General features: G+C 42.5%; 1 protein-coding gene across 1 annotated transcript; it reads left to right on the top strand.

Moving 5' to 3' along the window:
* Nucleotides 1–4,044: 4,044 nt before the first annotated feature.
* Nucleotides 4,045–17,180, top strand: LOC124038695 (fibronectin type III domain-containing protein 7-like). The gene is made up of 12 exons (XM_046354780.1): nt 4,045–4,066; nt 4,108–4,368; nt 5,058–5,315; nt 5,582–5,836; nt 6,255–6,509; nt 6,792–7,049; nt 7,230–7,487; nt 7,677–7,931; nt 8,225–8,485; nt 8,824–8,853; nt 9,017–9,054; nt 16,892–17,180. Exons 1-11 carry the CDS (start codon nt 4,045–4,047, stop codon nt 9,046–9,048), a joined length of 2,145 nt encoding a protein of 714 aa, XP_046210736.1. The 3' UTR covers nt 9,049–9,054; nt 16,892–17,180.
* Nucleotides 17,181–23,536: the final 6,356 nt, after the last annotated feature.

Below are 23,536 nucleotides of genomic sequence, written 5' to 3' on the forward strand. Positions count from 1 at the left end.
GCTCAATGAAATAATATAATTAGAACGTTATAACATTTATAAATACAATTTTAACAGTACATAACATACATAACAAGTCTGTTGTTCACTGCAACATTATCAGCAGTTTGTCTCAAATATAGCATGAAGCTAAAAGTGTTACAACACATCTGCTGTTACCACTTCATATGGGGGCGGCAGCGTAGCCTAGTGGTTAGAGCGTTGGACTAGTAACCGGAAGGTTGCGTGTTCAAACCCCCGAGCTGACAAGGTACAAATCTGTTGTTCTGCCCCTGAACAGGCAGTTAATATTTCTTACGATCTTCAAAAATGAAATACGTTTTGTATTCAACGTGTGCCTTGTGCAAACGACCTCAGATGGACAAAAAAAAAGTCAAAACTTTTGGATGGAGTCAAATGTTTGATTCCATCCACATTGAGCCTGGCCACTGCAGTCAGGGGTACTTGACAAATATAGCCTCTTACAAGGAACGCCTTAAAATATTTTAATGGGGCAGAGACTCTTTCCCCACCCACAACGTTTTCCCACAATGCACCATAATTAATACTATATTAATACACATTTACAGTAGTTTACAGTGTTTTACTGTTGAAATTACAGAAAGGTCTTGCAGTGTTGCTGTAAAAAAAAATATATATATATTTTACTGTGCAATCTACTGTGTTCAGTTTATACAGTTGATTAATACAGTAAGCTACTGATAAAATTGCAAAAATGGCTAACAGTATAGCTACTGGGAAGCAAGAGAGTCACCTGCACAATGTGTATAGTTGGAGACGGAGGTGGCACCTGTCTGCCTACACTCATCGCTTGCTTCCCCGCAACTCAACAGCTGATGCAGGCTGTGTGTGCCAGGTGTGGCATGTCCTTCCCACTGCTGAACAAAGCTGCACATCTGTACTGTTAATATGTCATTGTGCTTATCACTGAAAAGCTCTCAACTTTTTTGTCACAGGGGTCATTTCCTCTCATCTCATTTTAGTGAACTGAAATGAAAAATTATTTTTGTTTTTAGTTTTCTTTGGGTCTACATAGTCAGTTATAGTCTTCTCAATTGCCACAGAAAAAATAGGTGTTTAACTAATATTTTTCCCACTATTGTTGTTGACGAAATTAACACTGCTTTGTAGAGCATGTCTTTGCGATATGGGAGTTGGCCAAATCCCCACATGTGAGATATCAAAACAAATAATTGAAGGAGAATTTAAGGTTACTTGCATAACCCCAGTTTCACTGATATTAGGGGTGAGATATCTCACCGTATTCCCCTGCTCACAAGAGCATGAGGAAGAGAAGGATGCTTGAGAATAACCAGAAGGCGGGAAAATACCTCATTTTAAAAGGATGTGTGGGCCAACCTAATTCACCATTCTACCGGTCTTGTCTCCAACAAATGCTTTTGTGCGATATCGCACTCATAATTAAGTGATAATGCCAGAGAAGCCGGTCTTTGGAGGATATAGTGGCAGGTTTTTCCTGCCTAACAACACCCGTGCCAATTTCTTGTATTTTCCAAACACTGACTTCAAGGGCATTATTACTTTTATACAATGGGTTACCAACATATTAAAATAATTATTTACATATTTTAATTTTAAAAAAAATTGTGGATGAATTCATTCATACTATTTCATCCTTTCACAAGAAAAAGTCCCGACACAAATTTAGGGTTGCTACCCAAGTCGGGTGGTCGTTTGTTTTCTAGTTTTGTTTGCCAGAGACACGAACCAGTAGTTCAGTCTTGTTGTTTTGTTCAAAATGTTACATGTTTATATTGCCAAACTGGCTGGCAATGTTCTTATCCCTTGCTTGCTAGCTCGCCAACTATGGCCAACTTATAGTCACGTCAAACAGTGCAGCCAGAATAACAACAGTAGCTGCATTTTTAATAGTTTAAGCTGTTTTCTTGTAACATTTATTTGGATACATCCATAACAATGAGTTAATGAGGCGTGATTTCACCTGGCATAGAAAATGTGCTCTCTCTTTAGGACACTGTTGTTCAGTGGAGCCAATAACAAAGCTAACACAATCACTTCAAACTGAAGCTGGAAAGACTACAAACTAGCTACACTTCGTTTCGTTTTTACCTTTTTCCCAATGTACATTTCTTTGTATATATCCATAAAAATTATGCCAGCTGATTCATGATTTCGACTGGTTGAGAAATGCTGCCTGTCTGTCTCGTCCCGACTCCCGACACGTTCATTACTATGGACAGCTGGAGATCAAATGTTAATATTGAAACAATGTTGCAAATATCAGAGCGACAGACAGCAAGGTTTATACAAATTATAGCCCTGCCAATGATTGGCTGCTGAAAACTAAATGTTAGTCTAAAAGAAATGTGAGATAATGTCATACCCATATTGATCAGGCCACACCTCACCACACCCACCAAACGGGAGCAAACAGAAACTTACCCGTGCACCGTTTTGGGGGAAATGTGTCATTCAATACAAACGTAGCAAACGTTGCAGCGAACTGAACACAACCCTGCCTGCAGGTAGCTGTTCTAGCTGCGGCCAATGATTGGCTGCAGTGGGCGGGGTCACATGTAGGTATTTCAGTCAACACAGACCAGAAATGTGTTAAAGAAAGGATAAACGTAGAACGTGAAGCAATTCTCAAATAGCTCCTTTCAACTAATCAAGAGAAGGACAGAGAACAGAGAAGGATAACATCAAGAAGAAAAAAAACAGAATGGTATTTATTAATTGGATGTTGATTTTCGCCTTGATAGGCATAGGCTCTCAGGTAAGGATTACTTTTAATTTTTTACTGTGAATCTTTATACCTGTGCTATTTGTGTAGGACATAGCATATATTTCAAATACATTACTATTGCAATAACATCAGAAGAACATGAATAGTCAAATCAAATCCAATTAATTTATATAGCCCTTCGTACATCAGCTGATATCTCAAAGTGCTGTACAGAAACCCAGCCTAAAACCCCAAACAGCAAACAATGCAGGTGTAAAAGCACAGAATAGTCTGTTGGAGGAAAAGGAATGAGCTATCTAGAGGGAACACTGCCTTATTGACTGGCATACCTGTCAACAGGTGTACTGTAAGATTAACCTTGAGTAGGGAACATTCATTCCAGGAAAGTAATTGCTTGAATTTAATAAAACTTCTCATGGTATGAACATTGTGTAATATAATTTGTTTTACATTCCCTTAAAAGTATTATATATATATATATTTCTTACGGTTTTTACTTCCTTTTCTGTTTTTACTTCCAGAGTTCAGCTTCATCAGGTAAAAAATTTATATTTCTGTCACAATACATGTACATTCCTAAACAGTCTATATTTTTCAACTGCAGAAAATGATGGTCGGATGAAAGTGGATTAAAAATAATCCTGATTATTACACTAGAATGATCGTGTAATTGTAGTACATGTATGCAATAGTAGTGCTATAATATTTTCTCATTTGATCCAGACGTGAACCCAGCATTTGACAGTGATTCCATCTCTCACCTCATATAGAAATCACAGTGTCGATATTCACCGTAACATCTAAGAGTATGACAGTGCAGTGGAGCAGATGCTCGGGAGCCAGTTCCTACAAGATCACAGCGACCTCCAAGAACTCCCTGGATGCCTCAGCCTTCGCCCAGTTCGGTGCCAACTCTGTGATGGGCTCCATCAACTCTCTAACCCCCAACCACATGTACATCATCAGGGCTGAGGCCATGGATAACAGCCTGAATGTTTTGAGCCAGGCTGAAGTAGAAGAGACCACCGGTAAAATCAGTGTCTCCTATGTGACCCTAAGGAGATGATGGTGAAACAATAGGCTATACATTCTGTTGTGGTCTCGTAACATTCTGTCATTAATCACCGCTCCAGGGCCAGTTCTGTTTTTCTCTCTCATCAGAGCTACAAGGGAATATATCCAATCTGTCTTTAGAGCAATGTTAAAGGACAACCTCTCATAAGAAATATAAAGTATATTATAACAGTGGGCTTATAGTGAAAAATAAAAGCAGGTATGATTATTGTGGTGTAACTGGTTACAATCGTTACATTTCCATGTGGGTATCTCCTTACGTGAGTTTCAACAATTCCCTCTTCTTGTTTATTTCCCTTCTGTAGCTTCTGAGGTGCCCACCATCAACATGGCGACATCGAAACAGAGTGAGAGCTTGACCGTGGAGTTCACGCAGGTGTCCGGTGCCACTTCCTACATCCTGCGTGCCGAGACCGCCGACATGTCCTTCTTCTACGAAACCGAGGTGTCCTCTTCCCCTGGGACCGTGCTCAACCTTCAGGCCTACACCGACTACACTCTCAGTGTCATGTCCATCAACAGCGGAGGCAGGAGCCAGCCTTCCCTCCCTGTGGTAGCAAAGACAGGTATTGTCCCTTGTATTTCACATTCACCGTCTGTTGGGGGGGAAAGAAAAAAAAACACAAGAGTATGAAAGCCTGGAATAAAGAAATTAGTCATTGATAGGGAAAACAGTAAAAACCTTTATCTCCAGGGCCCCCACCATAAGTCACTCGATCTCTTTGCTGACGTGAATGAGCCAAAGCCAGGAAGAGGATTGTAGCTACATACCTGACCTTAAAAACTTGATTTCAGATGAGGTATTGCAAATCCGGTACTTTCCTCTATTAGTGAGATGCTCTTGCTGCCCTGAGGAGGGAGGTATCCGCTGTAATTATATCTGACCCCTCTCCATGCACAAAGAATAAACCCAACTGGGTTGACAACTGAGAGCACTGCGTTGGTTACCCTGGGAATAGGACCTGAGTTAGTCAGCCTATCGGATATCTGCATGTACCAAAACAAGCCACCAGCAGTTTCATCCTATTGTGTTGTGGTTTGACCTTCTTTAGAAGGCAGAGGAGAGGGAGAGAATTTTGATCGTCTCAAATATCAGGCATGTAGTGGTACATTGTAAAGTGATCCCACAGAACATACACTTTAGAGCTTTCTGAATGATATCACACAATTAAAAGGCAAACCATGAACACCCCCAACACAGACAAACAAATACACACTCTACATAACATGTCTCATTGCTGTCTCTCTCCTAAAGTGGTTGCTGCGCCCAAGCTCAACTCCACCTCTCCCAGCAATGACACCATTGTGGTGGGGTGGGAGCCTGTGGACCACGTTTTCCTGTACACCATTAGCATCATCATGGAGGGCTCAGACAGCAGGGTGAAGCTCAACACCACTGACACCAGCGTGACCTTCTCTGGCCTGGAGGCTGGGACTACCTATTGCATCAAGGGCAACGCCTGGGATCCCGAGAAAAGACAGGGAGATGACTTCACCGTCTGCCAGATCACACGTAAGGAAGAGAGGGGATTTTTGGTTAGCAAGTACACTCTTCAGTGTTACACTGCCCTGTTTCCTTTTCTTCAGAAAATGTACCTGATCTAGCTTTATTTAACTTTCAGTTAACGAGGCCTTTTCGAGACCTGATAGGGATACGGTGGAGCAAATGGCAAGCAAGAGCGCCAATTTGTGCAGTATATTTGTAAGCACCTTTAGGATTCGTCTAGGTCTGTACCTAATTGTGTGCGTGCTCATGTTGTTTCTCTCTCCTCCCTCCAGGTCCATGCATCCCTGTGCTCACTGAGTTGGAGGTGAGGATGGTGGGCTCTGAGGCCGGTCTGTCTGTGTCCTGGGCTCCATCACAGGGGGCGGGGGAGTACCTGGCCTTCAGCTCAGAGGGGCTGAACTGTACCTCTACCACCGGCGCCTGCACCCTGGCCCCCGTGGGGTGTGGCCAGAGACACACCGTCACCGTGACAGCCATCAACGAGGGAGGACCCAGCATCCCTTCTGCTCCCGAGGAGTTCATCACCTGTGCGTAGACATATCAATCAATCAGTCAGTCAATCTATCAATCAATCAGTCAATCAGTCAATCAATCAATCAGTCAATCAATCAATCAATCAGTCAATCAATCAGTCAATCAATCAGTCAATCAATCAGTCAATCAATCAGTCAATCAATCAAGCAAACAAATCGATTGTTTGTTATATGGCATATTACATCTAGCAATAGAAGACACAAACCTGCTATGTAAAGCACAGTATATTGATACACTTGCGATCATTCTACTATTTCATCAACGCATGAGATGCATATATAAGGTACTAACAACACAGCAATTCATTGAAAGTAACATGAATAACTCGACCTTTAGCCACTATTACAGACATATAATAACCGTATGATGAACATCTAATAACTGCACGCCCTGCCGTGTGTTTCCCTTCAGTCCCCTGCCCACCAGAGCCCCTGCGTGTGGAGGAGACCAAGGCAGGTAATTGCTCTGTGTTGTGGGACGCCATACCCTACACCGACACCTACGTGGCCTTCATCAAGAGGGATGATGGTCAGGAGGAGAGGTGCAACACCAGCTCCACCAGCTGTAACTATCACTGCCAGTGTGGATACACCTACCTGATGACTGTGTTCGCCTTCAGCCTGGCTGGATCCAGCCCACCGGGCCCCGTGCTCAACTACACCACCTGTAAGTCGAAGCTTCAGCTCTACCGTCTAGCGGTGTGCCAGAGACCCAGCGCACATAATGTGCCTCTGAAATCACGCTATTTAAAAAATAAAATAAAAAAACGTTCACACGAGTCTCATTCAGCTCATTGAATGGGGGATCTAAATAAATATGAATGCTGATAGATGTTCTTCAGATAGCCCACATCAGTTCATATTGACAATGATATAAATACTGAAAGAAATGTATTCCGTGTCTCTCTCTCTCTTTCCTCCCTCTCTCTCTCTCTCTGTCCGTCCCCAGTACCCTGTTGTCCCGAGGATGTGTTCATCTCCCTGGCCTCCCCCGGCACCCTGGAGATCATGTGGTCAGCAGTGCGTGGGGCTGAGGTGTACGAGACGCGGGCGGTGGAAGGGTCAGAGGTCATCCTGTGTAACGACACGGCACCAGTGTGCGCTCTCTCCGACCTCACCTGTAACAGCCCCTACAGTGTGGTGGTGATCCCCTGTAATGAGATTAGAGGGTGTAACCACACCTGCAGATCACACACTAAGGAGACAGGTAACACAAACATCTTTAAGAAAAATTGCCACGTAGAAAAGTGTCTGCTAACTGATCATATCACCAGTTTATTTGGATGAATGGGAAAACGTGTGTGTCATTACACCCACAGGTAAAAGATCACTGTGACGATAACCCTCCCCGTGCCACTTCCTCTCTCCTTCACTTCCTCTTTCTCAGCTCCCTGTATGCCAGAGATCCTGAATGTGACCCAGATCAACACCACCAGTGTCAAAGTCAGCTTTAGTACTCCCAACAGAGCAGGTACCACCTACAAAGTGAGCGTAGTGGCCCAGGACAACAGAAACACCTGCACTTCCAGAGGAACGTCCTGTGAGATACTTGACCTGCCCTGTGGCGAGGTCTATGAGGTCAGCGCCATAGCAACCACCACCGTGGGCGACAGTTTTCCCAGCTACAGTATTCCACTGGAAACAGGTAGGGAACCATGGAAACTATATGGAGAAAGGGAAAGGTTTTGGTTAATTCGTTTGGACTACTGATATCACTTGTTACTGGTGATGTTGTGGTGAACATTTTATGAAGTTGTTCATTCAGCTATCTGCAGATAGATTTAAAAAAAGAAGTATACATTTCTCACAATTGTGCTTTCCATTCGTCCTCTAGCACCCTGTTGCCCGGCAACCTTTAACGTTGAACAGGTGACTCAGGCCATGACCAATGTCACCTGGTCGATGGCGAGAGGCACACACACCTACATGACCTCTCTGACCTCACCGAAAGGCACCGCCCGCTGCCACACCCTGGACACCCACTGCCTGATGGGATGCATCACCTGCGGAACAAACTACACCGTCAGCATGGAGGCCATCAGCCGCACTGGACACATGTCTGAGTGCACCTATCATGGCTTCTCATCCAGTGAGTGACAGATATATAGACTAATATATCCCAGCTTCTCATCCAATGAGTGAAAGACAGAAGCACCTATCATAGCAACAATGGGACCACTGAGTCAGTGGAATGGAAAAATGGAAAACGTTCTGGGTGAATTACTGGCTCTAGGTGAATTACACACAATTAATTTCTATAGCATTAAGTTACAGAAGAGTGTCAGAGTTTGATCATAGCAAAGTACATATTAACACCCACATACCATTGCGCCCTGAACAGTTGCGACTCTAGTGCCTTACTGAACTATCTTTCCCTCCCAGGTGCTTGTTGTCCATCGGGCGTGAAGCTGTACAGGATGGCCAACAACACACTGCGTGTATACTGGCGTTCCACTGGCGGTCTCCACAACTACACGGCCAAGATGGTTGGTAGCCAGTCCAACTACACCTGCACCCCTCCCCCCGGGGGCAACACCTGTGAAGTGCCGGAGATCATGTGTGGGGACGTCTACAACGTAGTGGTGGCCCCTCTCACCCAGGACGGAGCCATGGTTCAGTTCTGCCCCCAGAGGATGTACTCAGGTACTCAATACCACAATACCACTTGAAAGATCTACATGCATAATCTAAAAGGAAATGACATTTCAGTCAAGTTCATCTTGATTTGTTTCTATAGCATGGTTTTACAAAGTCATTGGCATATACCAGATTATTATCCTCTTTAGGTTTCTTCCTAGGTTTTGGCCTTTCTAGGGAGTTTTTCCTAGCCACCGTGCGTCTACACCTGCATTGCTTGCTGTTTGGGGTTTTAGGCTGAGGGTTTCTGTACAGCACTTTGAGATATCAGCTGATGTAAGCTTTATAAATAGATTTGATTGATTGATTGATTGATTGATAAACATATTATTTTCTGATTTCAGTTTCCTGCTCGGGAAGCAATGTTGGAATGGGTATGTTTTTGAGGGTTTTTTTCATAGATGATCTGTAGCCTAGTATTGGTTTTCACAGACTCAAGCCTATGGTATTTTGTGGGATAAAATGGAGGGGATATTATGCATCAGTGCAAAATGTATTCACTTCTCTAACATTTCTCAAATGTATTCTTTCCCACAGTAATCTATCGAGGAAAGAGAAGTCTGGACTAGCAGATGGTATGTATCATGCAATTTCTCATCAGTTTGAATCAGAGCACCCCTAGTACACAATCCAAACATACACTCATAATACTATAACTACTGCATTTACCATTATCTCCCAAAATAGCTCCCGTGTCATCCCAGCTGAACACACTCTAGGAATAAATAGCCTTTGAGTGGCAGATCGAATCACAGCAGAGCACAACAGGAAGTATTAAACTGAATAGGGTTTTCAGCCATAGACCTTTATATACAGTATTTATAAGTTTTATTGTCACATACACATTTCACTGCACCTATCCAGTGTACCAGGTATAAAGGTAAAACCCAGATGCAGACAGCGTTGACAGCCTGCCTGCCTGGTCAGGCAGGCAGGCTCACGGGCAGGCAGAGTGGTCAGGCAGGCAGGCTCACGGGCAGGCAGAGTGGTTAGGCAGGCGGGCTCAGAGTCAGGATAGGCAGAGTGGTTAGGCAGGCAGGCTCAGAGTCAGGACAGGCAGAGTGGTCAGGCAGGCAGGCTCAGAGTCAGGACAGGCAGAGTGGTCAGGCAGGCGGGCTCAGAGTCAGGACAGGCAAGGGTCAAAACCAGGAGTGCGAGAAAAAGACAGACTGGGAAAAGCAAGCGCAGAGAACGAAAACGCTGGTTGACCTGACAAACAAGATGAACTGGCAACGGACAAACAGAGAACACAGGTATAAATACACAGGGGATAATGGGGAAGATGGGCGACTCCTGGAGGGGGGTGGAGACGATCACAAAGACAGGTGCAACAGATCAAGGTGTTATTTTACAGGGACAGCCGTAGTACAGTTGAAGTAACATAATCGATACAGGGAAAATGAAACTTTCTATGAAATAGATAGTTGATATAAAACACTATTATGAGAATGACAAAAACTGACTCAGATAGCCACCTTACACAAGTCTCCACCTTACAACATGAGCGGACTGGCCATCTGGCATTTTGTGCAAATGTTTTGCCCAATGGGCCTGTCTAACTAGTTTTTTGGGGGGGTGAAATTATAATTATCTGGCTAATAACACAGGCCTCAAGGGGAAGAAATGGTCCGGTGTGGAGGCCTTGAGGGGAGAAAATGGTCTAGTGTGGGTGCCTCAAGGGAAAAATGGGCTGGTATGTTAGAAATGCCATAGCCAATTTCTGGTCCTAGTCCGCTCCTGCCTTACAATGACCAATGTGTGTAGGATGGGGGCCCAACAAATATACTCATATCTTTAGGGTGTAAATGTGAGTCCTATGGAGTTGCTGTAATGGTTCTCTCAGGTTTAAGAGTAGCAGTTTCCCTCTGCTGATCATACACAGACATTGCAAGGAAGGCAACATTTTCACATTACATTTGAGTTCACAGTGAAATTTTCACTTGACTCTTTAAAAGTCAACTGCCCCTTAGAACAGCTCCGTGAAATCAGCGACATCGTGCAAAAAGCTTCAAAGTAAAATTCCTCCCTCTACTTGAACACAAGTTCACAAATCGTAGTATATTTTGCCTGTTTTAAAAGGCTAGAAGAAAATAACTCATAAGTTTAGTTCAAATGTCTTACCCCATCAGAACCCAAAACATAAGCTTTTTTTACTCCAATGTTAGTAAACAAAGAAAATGTAAACAAATAAAATATAGCCTCAAAACATGGTTAAAACTATAACATTGATATAATTTATGGTCAATCTTTGCATCCATAGCTCTGTCTATGAATTTGAGTGATACAATTTCTCCAGCCCCATACCTCAGCTTTTTACTGAACCAGGGACGGTGAAGCCACTTTGCTGTTGTTTCTACTGCTGATTGCTGCTTTACGATGCGTTCTGTTTCTCTAATCCTACCCTCTACTTTTCATGCTATTTTAGCGCTATTGAGGCCTATTGTTGAGTTCTGGTGGTTATTTGTAAATAGGCGCTCTGCCAAGGTGGGTAAATTAAATTAAATATGCCCTCAGTACATGTTCAAAAACGTAATTAACATTATGTAAATCAGGGGACATCAAAATGTGTATTAAAAAAAATGCTAATATGAATTAGTTGAAAAGGAATTAATGATTGGAAGTTCAGTGATGTTCATTAAATAATATCTGAGTAATAGTTTAATTTCTATTCCTCTAGATGACACCGTCCCCCATGCTGATTGGTAGATCAGTTCTGTTACACTGCTATAAACATATTATTACTGTTACTGAATGTTAAAGACACTTATAACATTAGAAATTGTTATTACTTTGTTAAAACAACAGACCTACACTGTGAAAGTCTTTAGATTCTTTCAAATGAATATTTGTTTGAAAAGATTACATCAATTGCAAAGACAGCACATACACTACCATTCCAAAGTTCGGTCATTTAGAAATGTCCTTGTTTTTGAAAGAAAAGCAACTTCTTTTTTGTCCATTAACATAACATCAAAAGGATCAGAGATACCGTGTAAACATTGTTAATGTTGTAAATGACAATTGTAGCTGGAAACGGATGATTTTTAATGGAATATCTACATAGGCGTACAAAGGCCCAATATCAGCAACCATCACTGCTGTGTTCCAATGGCACGTTGTGTTAGCTAATCCAAGTTTATCCTTTTAAAAGGCTAATTGATCATTTGAAAAACATTTTGCAATTATGTTAGCCAGCTGAAAGCTGTAGTGCTGATTATAGAAGCAATAAAACGGTCCTTCTTTAGTTGAGTATATGGAGCATCAGCATTTGTGGGTTCGATTACAGGCTCAAAATGGCCAGAAACAAAGCCCTTTCTTCTGAAACTTGTCAGTCTATTCTTGTTCTGAGAAATGAAGGCTATTCCATGCGAGAAGTTGCCATGAAACTAAAGATCTCATACAACACTGTGTACTACTCCCTTCACAGAACAGCGAAAAACTGCCTCTAACCAAATTAGGAAGAGGAGTGGGAGGCCCCAGTCGAAGGCCTTAAAGACAATTTCAGGATATTCAGAGAATGATCAGCACTACAACGTTTTTATGGTTATTACTTGGCCTTGGTTATTACTTGACCTTACTGGTAATCTCTGAACATCTTGACTGGCGATCTTGCCTTAATGGCCACATGTACTCATAAAATCTTCACCCGGCAAAGCCAGAAGAGGACTTCCCCTCCAAGCCTGGTTCCTCTCTAGGTTTGTTCTTAGGTTCCTGCCTTCTGGGGAGTTTTTCTTAGCCACTGTGCTTCTGCATTTCTTGCTCTTTTGGGGGTTTGTCCCCATCCCCAGTGAAATTTGTGCCCCTGCTTATATGCTATTATATTTGGATCTGTTATGTAAAATACTAATTTATCATTATGTGATCTTGCCAGAATCTGATTCAGCTTTGATTTAACTTTATTAAATGAGTAGCAAGCACCATTATGAGAAGTGATCATATTTGTATTGCTAGTAATAATAATAATAATAAGTGAGGAGGCCTACGCCTACTAGTCTTACTCTAGTGACTCCTCATTCCGCATGAGGGAGTGTAATCATCGGAATCATCGACTGACACTAATTAGCATAACGCAACGGACATAAATATTCCTAGAAGATATTCCTATTCATGAAAATCACAAGTGAAATATATTGAGACACAGCTTAGCCTTTTATTAATCACCCTGTCATCTCAGATTTTCAAAATATGCTTTACAGCCAAAGCTAGACAAGCATTTGTGTAAGTTTATCGATAGCCTAGCATAGCATTTTGCCCAGCTAGCAGCAGGTAACTTGGTCACGGAAATCAGAAAAGCAATCAAATTAAATTGTTTACCTTTGATGAGCTTCGGATGTTTTCACTCACGAGACTCCCAGTTAGATAGCCAATGTTCCTTTTTTCCCAAAATATTATTTTTGTAGGCGAAATGGCTCCGTTTGTTCTTCACATTTGGCTGAGAAATCACCCGGAGATTGCAGTCACGAAAACACCAAAAAATATTCCAAATTAGCTCCACAATATCTACAGAAACATGGCAAACGTTGTTTATAATCAATCCTCAAGGTGTTTTTCAAATATATATTCGATAATATATCCACCGGGACAATTGGTTTTTCAGTATGACCGATTGGAATAATGGCTACCTCTGTATTTTACACGAGAATCCCTCTGAGAGCATCAGGTGACCACTTACACAATGTAGCCGCTTACGGGTATTCTTCAACATAAATGCGTAAAACTACGTCACAATGCTGTAGACACCTTGGGGAATACGGGGAAAAAGTTATCTGGTTGATAGCCCATTCACTGCTCAATAGGGACGCATTGGAATGCAGCGCTTTCAAAACATGAGGCACTTCCGTATTGGATTTTTCTCAGGCTTTCGCCTGCAATATCAGTTCTGTTATACTCACAGACAATATTTTTACAGTTTTGGAAACTTTAGAGTGTTTTCTATTCTAAGCTGTCAATTATATGCATATTCTAGCATCTTGTCCTGACAAAATATCCCATTTACTACGGGAACGTTATTTTTCCAAAAATGAAAATACTGCCCCCTAGTCACAAAAGGTTTTAGGGTTATTTTAAACGATTTGAGCGGCCTTCGAATTGTGGTGCTGAAAGGCAGCAGTGGTCACGTATCGTTCTGGGTTCCACTGCGCAAGGGGGTCTATGGAGTTTTAGGAACTTCATGGAAGACACGCGGTGAATTGGATCCTAGATCTCGTTGGTGTAAGGACAGTACTCGGACAGTAGGGCGAGTTCAAGTGCGTTGTAGAAGACTCTTTTGAGGACAGCCGTTTTAGCAAGCCCCTGGTGGAGTTTTCTGCCTGTGGATGTTCTTGTTACGTTGGATTTGGTTCACACAGTGGTCAAGCCTCCGGTTAATTGGTCTTTGCACACACGCCTACAGTTCATCATTTGTGCCACCGCCATAGAGAGAGAATACATGGAAGAAACCACCATTTAAAACCTGGTCTCAGAGCATTTCGTATTATTCTGTGCATAAATTCGAGATGCTCATTAATTTTCAAAAACGTATGATATGTTATGAATTCTAGCTAGGTGGCTAAAGTGAGCTAGCTGGCTAACGTTAGGGGTTAGGATTTTTTTCCCCTACCTTTATTTAACCAGGTAGGCTAGTTGAGAACAAGTTCTCATTTGCAACTGCAACCTGGCCGTAGATAAAGCAAAGCAGTTTGACACATACAACAACACAGAGTTACACATGGAATACACAAACATACAGTCAATACTACAGTAGAAAAGTCTATATACAGCATGTGCAAATGAGGAAGGATAAGGGAGGGTGAGGTAGTTGGATGGGCTATTTACAGATGGGCTATGTACAGGTGCAGTGATCTGTGTGTGAGCTGCTCTGGCAGCTGGTGCTTAAAGCTAGTGAGTGAGATATGAGTCTCCAGCATCAGTGATTTTTGCAGTTCGTTCCAGTCATTGGCAGCAGAGAACTGGAATGAAAGGCGGCCAAAGATAGAATTGGCTTTGGGGGTGACCAGTGAGATATACCTGCTGGAGCCCGTGCTACGGGTGGGTGCTGCTATGGTGACCAGTGAGCTGAGATAAGGCGGGCTTTACCTTGCAGAGACTTGTAGATGACCTGGAGCCAATGGGTTTGGCGAGGAATGTGAAGCGAGGGCCAGCCAACGAGAGCGTACAGGTCGCAGTGGTGGGTAGTATATGGGGCTTTGTTGACAAAATGGATGGCACTGTGATAGACTGCATCCAGTTTGCTGAGCAGAGTGTTGGAGGCTATTTTGTAAATGACATCGCCAAAGTCAAGGATTGGTAGGATGGTCAGTTTTACGAGGGTATGTTTGGCAACATGAGTGAAGGATGCTTTGTTGCAAAATAGGAAGCCAATTCTAGATTTAATTCTGGATTGGAGATGCTTAATGTGAGTCTGGAAGGAGAGTTTACAGTCTAACCAGACACCTAGGTATTTGTAGTTGTCCAAATATTCTAAGTCAGAACTGTCCAGAGTAGTGATGTTGGATGGGCGGCCAGGTGTGGGCAGCGATCAGTTGAAGAAAATGCATTTAGTTTTACTTGCATTTAAGAGCAGTTTGAGGCCACGGAAGGAGAGTTGTATGGCATTGAAGCTCGTATGGATGATAGATAACACAGTGTCCAAAGAAGGGCCAGAGGTATACAGAATGGTATCGTATGAGTAGAAGTGGATCAGAGAATCACCAGCAGCAAGAGCGACATCATTGATGTATACAGAAAAGAGAGTCGGCCCGTGAATTGATCCCTGTGGCACCCCCATAGAGACTGCCAGAGGTCCGGACAATAGGCCCTCCAATTTGACACACTGAACTCTATCAGAGAAGTAGTTGGTGAACCAGGCGAGGCAATCATTTGAGAAACCAAGGCTGTTGAGTCTGCCGATAAGAATGTGGTGATTGACAGAGTCGAAAGCCTTGGCCAGGTTGATGAATACGACTGCACAGTAATGTCTCTTATCGATGGTGGTTATGATGTCGTTTAGGACCTTGAGCGTGGCTGAGGTGCACCCATGACCAGCTCTGAAACAAGATTGTATAGCAAAGAAGGTACGGTGGGATTCGAAATGGTCGGTGATCTGTTTGTTAACTTGGCTATCGAAGACCTCAGAAAGGTTGAGTAGGATAAATATAGGTCTGTAGCAGTTTGGGTTTAGAGTGTCTCCCCCTTTGAAGAGGGGGATGACCGAGGCAGCTTTCCAATCTATGGGAATCTCAGACGATACGAAAGCGAGGTTAAGTTTAAAGGGTTAAGGTTAGGGTTAGCTAAAAGGGTTAAGGTTACGGAAAGGGTTATCTAACATGCTAAGTAGTTGCAAAGTAGATAAAAAGTAATAAGTAGTTGTAAAGTTAATTAGCTAAAATACTAAAGTTGTCCATGATAAGATTCAAACTCGTAAACTTTTGTTTGCTAGACGTTCATTTTATACAACCACCTTCCACCACGAGCAACCACCCTACTTTCGTTTTTTTGAATTAAGTAACCATCTGTCTTATGTAACCATAGCAAACGCAACATATCAAACTAATTTGAGTCTCCGTGATTTATATTTACTATGTTACGTCTAGTCTATGACACCAGACTGCCATTTAGGTTAGCTACCAATAGGCATCTATTATACAACCACCTTCCACCCCACCCCGTTAGCTACCAATAGGCATCTATAGCCTACATAGGGGAGGAGCATTGACATTCAAGATAGCTTGGAGTGAAATTTCCGATCTTCAAAAGTCGGCAGGCCTATAATAGATAGTGTAAAAAAAAATTTTTTAAACAGCACTGAAGTATAGTCACCATTTGCCATTGACTTAATAAGTTGATTGTGGCCTGGCTGCTCAATGTGCCTGCTCGCTACTACTTGCTAGCTTCATCGACAAACAGTTGGAACTTAGCTAGCTATTAAGTGATTCAGGTACTGATAAACAGTGTGTAGCTTGTGCTTTATCTATGATAGTTTTACTGCTTGCCGATTATGAAGTTGTAGACATGTTATTGTTCTCAGAAATCAGTCCTGAGCACGCAGCCAGACTTTCCCGACTCGGAAGAATGCTAAGCAGTGCGATGTCAAATGTCAAATTGCACTACTAAGACCTCTAAAACGTCTAAATTAGTTACAGCTTTTTCGGATGAATCTTAAATTAATTCTGGCTATTTTAAAGAAATGGCTATGCTGTTGCTATGGTGACTCAGGAGGGACAAACAGAACCTGCCAGGGTACAATATCCAAATATGACATACCCACATCAAACCACACCACCAAGACAACTCTCGTTTGGCTTCAGTCATGGCCGCCATCATTACTTAATGAGCAATCTTCAAAACCGGGCCAAATCAGGAAGTGCAATTGCCCTTTTAACATGCATAATAAATGTTTTTTCTTCTTCATGTTATTCTTCTCTGCTTTCACAGTTCCCAGTCCCGTAGATATCAGGAGGAGCAGAAACAAGCTTCTCATTCCCCCAACAAGTCTTCCTAATCCCCAAGAGGAAGTGAACCTCTCTACAAAATATCCCAGACTAAATTATAGTTTAGTTTAAGACCTGTTTTTCGGATGTGCAAAACATCTACAGTTACTGATCTGAACAAATATACTGAATTAAACAACAAATTCATCCTGAATAAGTAGCTTTATTTTTATCTAACACTTCTTTTATTAAGTGATTGCATCGTTTTTAATAAGAATGAGAAATTACATGTTTTTATATGGATATATGTCAGCAAAATGCAATAAAAAGTACCTACTACTACTGCTACTTAAAAGATAAGTAGTTACCAGACTAAATGTGGAGTAAATGTATTAAAGTAGATGTGTATTCAGAATTACGGAGGTGAAATGTTCCACATTTAAATATTTGTATTGATTGTACAAAGGTTTACAGAATTGTACATCATGCACAGTAATTGAAATGTTTGTTATTAAAACTCAAATGGCAACTATCGATCATTAATTGGAAATGTAAAAAACAATGATGAACAACATTGAAGAATTGAAGTTTCATGCAGTCAAATGGCCAAATCCAATGTCTTCCTGGGTGGAATGTTATTAACATGTTTAATGGGAATTTGAAGCCGAAAATCTGGTGGTTCAGTGTCAAACAGTTTCGTTATTTTTTTAGTCTTCTGTGATTTACATTCGGAAAGTATTCAGACCCCTTGACTTTTTCCACATTTTGTTACGTTACAGCCTTATTCTAAAGTGGATTAAATCAAATGTTCCTCATCAATCTACACACAATACTCCTTTTATGAAAAAGCTAAAACAGGTTTTTTTTTAATGTTTGCAAATGTATTACAAATAAATAAGTATTCAGACCCTTTGCTATGAGACTCGAAATTGGCTCAGGTACATCCTTTTTCCATTGATCATCCTTGAGATGTTTCTACAACTTGATTAGAGTCCACCTGTGGTAAATTCAATTGATTGGACATGACTTGGAAAGGCACACACCTGTCTATATAAGGTCAAACAGTTGACAGTGGATGTTAGAGCAAAAACCAAGCCATGAGTTCAAAGAAATTATCTGTAGAGCTTCGAGACAGAATTGTGTTGAGGCACAGATCTGGGGAAGGGTACCAAAACAGTTCTGCAGAATTGAATGTCAACGAGAATACAGTGTTCCCATCATTCTTAAATGGAAGAAGTTTGGAACCACTCTTCCTATAGCTGGCCGTCCGGCCAAACTGAGTAATTGGGGGAGAATGGCCTTGGTCAGGGAGGTGACCAAGAACCCAATGGTCACTGATTTAGCTCCAGAGTTCCTCTGTGGAGATGGGAGAACCTTCCAGAAGGACAACCATCTCTGCAGCACTCCACCAATCAGGCCTTTATGGTAGAGTGGCCAGACGGAAGCCACTCCTCAGTAAAAGGCACATGACAGCCTGCTTGGAGTTTGCCAAAAGGCACCTAAAGGACTCTCAGACCATGAGATTGAACTCTTTGGCCTGAATGCCAAGCGTCACGTCTGGAGGAAACCTGGCACATCCCCAGCATGCTGTGGGGATGTTTTTCAGCAGCAGGGATTGGGAGACTAGTCAGGATTGAGGGAAAGAAGAACGAAGCAAAGTACAGAGAGATCCTAGATGAAAACCTGCTCCAGAGTGCTTTGGACCTCAGACTGGGGCGAAGGTTCACCTTCCAACAGGACAACGACCCTAAGCACACAGCCAAGACAACGCAGGAGTGGCTTCGGGACAAGTCTCTGAATATCCTTCAGTGGCCCAGCCATAGCTCAGACTTGAACCCGATCTAACATCTCTGGAGAGACCGGTAAATGGTTGCTCCCCATCCAACCTGACAGAGCTTGAGAGGATCTGCAGAGAAGAATGGGAGAAACTCCCCAAATACAGGTGTGCCAAGCTTGTAGCATCATACCCAAGAAGACTAGGCTGTAGTCACTGCCAAAGGTGTTTCAACAAAGTACTGAGTAAAGGGTCTGAATACTTATATAAATGTGATATTTCAGTTTAAAATTGTTGTATACATTTTCATACATTTTTTAAAACCTGTTTTTGCTTTGTTATTATAGGGTATTGTGTATAGATTGATGAGGGGAAAAAAACGATTGAATCAATTTTCTAATAAGGCTGTAACGTAACAAAATGTAGAAAAAGTGAAGCATTCTGAATACATTCTGAATGCACTGTATATAAAATGTAATATTGGGATGCAAACTCAAAATTGAATGCATTCCAACTCATATCTGACATGGTACAGGTTTTGTTAAAAAAAATACAAAAAATCCCATTACCATGTGAGGTGTGTACTTTTGTTTCAAAGTAGATTTGTTTAACCCAACAAACACACAACCACCACAAAATGTTGCCATAACATTGCCTCAATGTCATGTGGTGGTTGTACACTATTGCATCTTCCACCTGTCTAATTGTAAGCCCTCTCTGAGTTCTGTCATTTATTCCCAGGATGAACCATAACAATAAAACTGTTTGGAGTATGCATTTTTTGAGTTGTATAAAACTGTTGCATATTCATTTCAATAAAACACATTTCTTACAGTAAGTATTTGTTTTTTGGATATTTGTAATATCATTTCAGAGATGGATAAAAAGAGTTCAGGCTGTTATAGAAAGGTACTTTCCAAGCCCAACCCCATCATGCTTCACTTCCAGCACCACACTCATTGATGGACTTGCAGACAATCCAATCACCACTCACTTCCCTTCAACTCCCAATCCACCATGGCTGGACTTCCTCTAATACTTCCTCCAATACATTGACACACTTCTGAAGGTCCTATGGGTTCTCAACTTTGAAGCTCTCAAAGCCACAACCTGGCTGCAACCAATCCCAAATGTTCATGCTGTGTTGTTCTGCATACAGCTTGAAATGTATTTAATCACACAATCAAATGCAAATAAGCATTTTGTACAAACATGAACACAATAACTCCTAAGAAAGCGTATTCTAAAGCGATGAAACCTTTTAAACAAATTAATAATGTAATGTATTCATCATCTCCAGTGCCAGTAACCGGAGGGTTGTCGGTTCAAATCCCAGGGCTGACGGGGAAATTTGGTGGGAGTGAGCTGGCAACCAGTGGGTTTCTGCCATCAGAATCTCAGGTGCCATCTGCTGCCGTTAAGCCCTTGAGTAAGACACTTAAACTGCTGCTCTGCCTGAGATTTTGCTCTGCCTCCAGGGCTGTTAAATTACGGCCTGAAAACACTTTTTTTTGTTTCTACCTCGTAGTGAATTACACTCACCTGGTGTCCCAGGTCTGAATTAGTCCCTTATTAGAAGGACAGGATGAAAACCACAAGTGTGTCGGCCCTCCAGGACTGGGTTTTGTCGTGCCCTCTTCACAACAAACGAACACGGTCCAAGCACACCAAGACAAGAGAGGGAACGACAAAACCTATTCCCCCTCAGGAGACTGAAAACAGATCAGTCCTCAGATCCTCAAAAGGTTGTACAGCTGCACCATCGAGAGCATTGGTTGCATCACTGCCTGGTATGGCAACTGCTCGGCCTCTGGCCGCAAGGCACTAGAGGGTAGTGCGTACTGCACTGGGGCCAAGCTTCCGGCCATCCAGGACCTCTACACCAGGCGGTGTCAGAGGAAGGCCCTAAAAATGGTCAAAGACCCTAGCCACCCTAGCCATAGACTGTTCTCTCTGCTACCACACAGCAAGCGGTACCGGAGCGCCAAGTCAAGGTCCAAGAGGCTTCTACACAGATTCTACCACCAAGCCATAAGACTCCTGAACATCTAGTCAAATGGCTACCCAGACTATTTGCATTGCCCCCCCCCTCCCCCATTATTTTGCACCACTGCTACTCTCTGTTATCTAGTCATAGTCACAGTCACTTTAATAACTCTACCTACATGTACATACTACCTCAACTAACCAGTGCACCCGCATCATTGACTCTGTACCGGTACCCCCCTGTGCATAGTCTCGCTATTGTTATTTTACTGCTGCTCTTGAATTACTTGTTACATTTATTTCTAATTCTCTCATGTTTTTTTTAACTGTATGTTGGTTAGGGGCTTGTAAGTAAGTATTTCACTGTAAAGTCTACACCTGTTGTATTCGGTGCATGTGACCAATACAATTTGATTTTGACTTGACATTCCTTACATTAAGCAAACAAGACGTCACAATTTTCTTGTTTTCAATTTACAGATAGCCAAGCCAGATCAGAGGCAGAATGGATGACCAGGGATTCTCTCTTGATAAGTGTGTGAATTTGACAATTTTCCTGTCCTGCTAATAAGCATTTGAAATGTAACAAGACTTTTTGGTGTCAGGGAAAATGGATGTAAAAAGTACATTTATTTTCTTTATGAATGTAGTGGAGTAAAAGTTGCCAAATACAAATGACAGATACCCCCAAAAAACTACTTAAGTAGTACTTTAAAGTATTTTTACTTAAGTACTTTATGCACCCAAGATGCAGCCCTGTTCCAAAACTAATACAATCAACTCACCTGGTGCAAAACTGTCTGTGTTTTCTAGTTGAAGAGGAACAGGTTTGGCCAGAACAGTGTTCACCTAAAGCCTCTTCTCAAGGGCCTGCCCCTGCTGTTGTCCTTGAGAAACCCTTTAGAGCCTGAATTAGAAGAGGTTACAGAGACCGAGAGCACCAGTAGCAGCCAGACATCAGATGACGACACAGACACCTAACGTGGCTTTACACCCCTCCTCAAGTCACGGTGCCTTGCTCAATTGCACTCTTCCTGCTCATTCACGAGAGACTGGTCATACAAACACTGGTGTGACAGATGGTTCAGAGGTGACGCCTTCCTTAGGGCTTTTCTTTCTTTTGATACATTTTTTTAGTCTTTTCCCAGGAGCTAAAATGTCAATTGAACTGTCACGTTCTGACCTTAGTACTTTTGTTATGTCTTTGTTTTAGTTGGTCAGGGTGTGAGTTGGGTGGGTTGTCTATGTTCATTTTTCTATTTCTGTGTTTGGCCTGGTATGGTTCTCAATCAGAGGCAGCTGTCAATCGTTGTCCCTGATTGAGAACCATATTTAGGTAGACTGTTTCCTGTTGTGTGTCTGCACCAGCCAGAACTGTTTCCTGTTGTGTGTCTGCACCAGCCAGAACTGTTTCCTGTTGTGTGTCTGCATCAGCCAGAACTGTTTCATGTTGTGTCTACACCAGCCAGAACTGTTTCCTGTTGTGTGTCTGCACCAGCCAGAACTGTTTCCTGTTGTGTGTCTGCACCAGCCAGAACTGTTTCCTGTTGTGTGTCTGCACCAGCCAGAACTGTTTCCTGTTGTGTGTCTGCACCAGCCAGAACTGTTTCTGTTCCACTGGATGTCATAGGGTGAATGCACCAATTTGTAAGTCGCTCTGGATAAGAGCGTCTGCTAAATGACTTAAATGTAAATGTTTCATGTTGTGTCTGCACCAGCCAGAACTGTTTCCTGTTGTGTGTCTGCACCAGCCAGAACTGTTTCCTGTTGTGTGTCTGCACCAGCCAGAACTGTTTCCTGTTGTGTGTCTGCACCAGCCAGAACTGTTTCCTGTTGTGTGTCTGCACCAGCCAGAACTGTTTCCTGTTGTGTGTCTGCACCAGCCAGAACTGTTTCCTGTTGTGTTTCTGCACCAGCCAGAACTGTTTCCTGTTGTGTGTCTGCACCAGCCAGAACTGTTTCATGTTGTGTCTGCACCAGCCAGAACTGTTTCCTGTTGTGTGTCTGCACCAGCCAGAACTGTTTCCTGTTGTGTGTCTGCACCAGCCAGAACTGTTTCCTGTTGTGTGTCTGCACCAGCCAGAACTGTTTCCTGTTGTGGTCTGCACCAGCCAGAACTGTTTCCTGTTGTGTGTCTGCACCAACCAGAACTGTTTCCTGTTGTGTGTCTGCACCAGCCAGAACTGTTTCATGTTGTGTCTGCACCAGCCAGAACTGTTTCCTGTTGTGTGTCTGCACCAACCAGAACTGTTTCCTGTTGTGTGTCTGCACCAGCCAGAACTGTTTCATGTTGTGTCTGCACCAGCCAGAACTGTTTCCTGTTTGTGTTTGCACCAGCCAGAACTGTTTCATGTTGTGTGTCTGCACCAGCCAGAACTGTTTCATGTTGTGTCTGCACCAGCCAGAACTGTTTCATGTTGTGTCTGCACCAGCCAGAACTGTTTCCTGTTGTGTGTCTGCACCAGCCAGAACTGTTTCCTGTTGTGTGTCTGCACCAGCCAGAACTGTTTCCTGTTGTGTGTCTGCACCAGCCAGAACTGTTTCCTGTTGTGTGTCTGCACCAGCCAGAACTGTTTCCTGTTGTGTGTCTGCACCAGCCAGAACTGTTTTCTGTTGTTTCTCTTTGTTATTTCCGTGATCATTTTAATAAATATGGACACATACCACGCTGCACCTTGGTCCTCCTCTTCTCCTTCATACGACGACTGTTACATGAACACAAAACACATCAGAATTGTTATTTTGTTTTGGAAAATCAACAACAATGATTTAACTGGCAAATTACTTCAATCAATAGATTATTTTGAAAAGTGGCTTTGACCCCTGCTCTTGCCGAAACAATTTGTAGCATTTGTGTTGAGGAAACTATCATTGTGAGCGGTTGATATT

The sequence above is a fragment of the Oncorhynchus gorbuscha genome, linkage group LG06 (assembly GCF_021184085.1).
Source record: "Oncorhynchus gorbuscha isolate QuinsamMale2020 ecotype Even-year linkage group LG06, OgorEven_v1.0, whole genome shotgun sequence".
Lineage (NCBI taxonomy): Eukaryota > Metazoa > Chordata > Actinopteri > Salmoniformes > Salmonidae > Oncorhynchus > Oncorhynchus gorbuscha.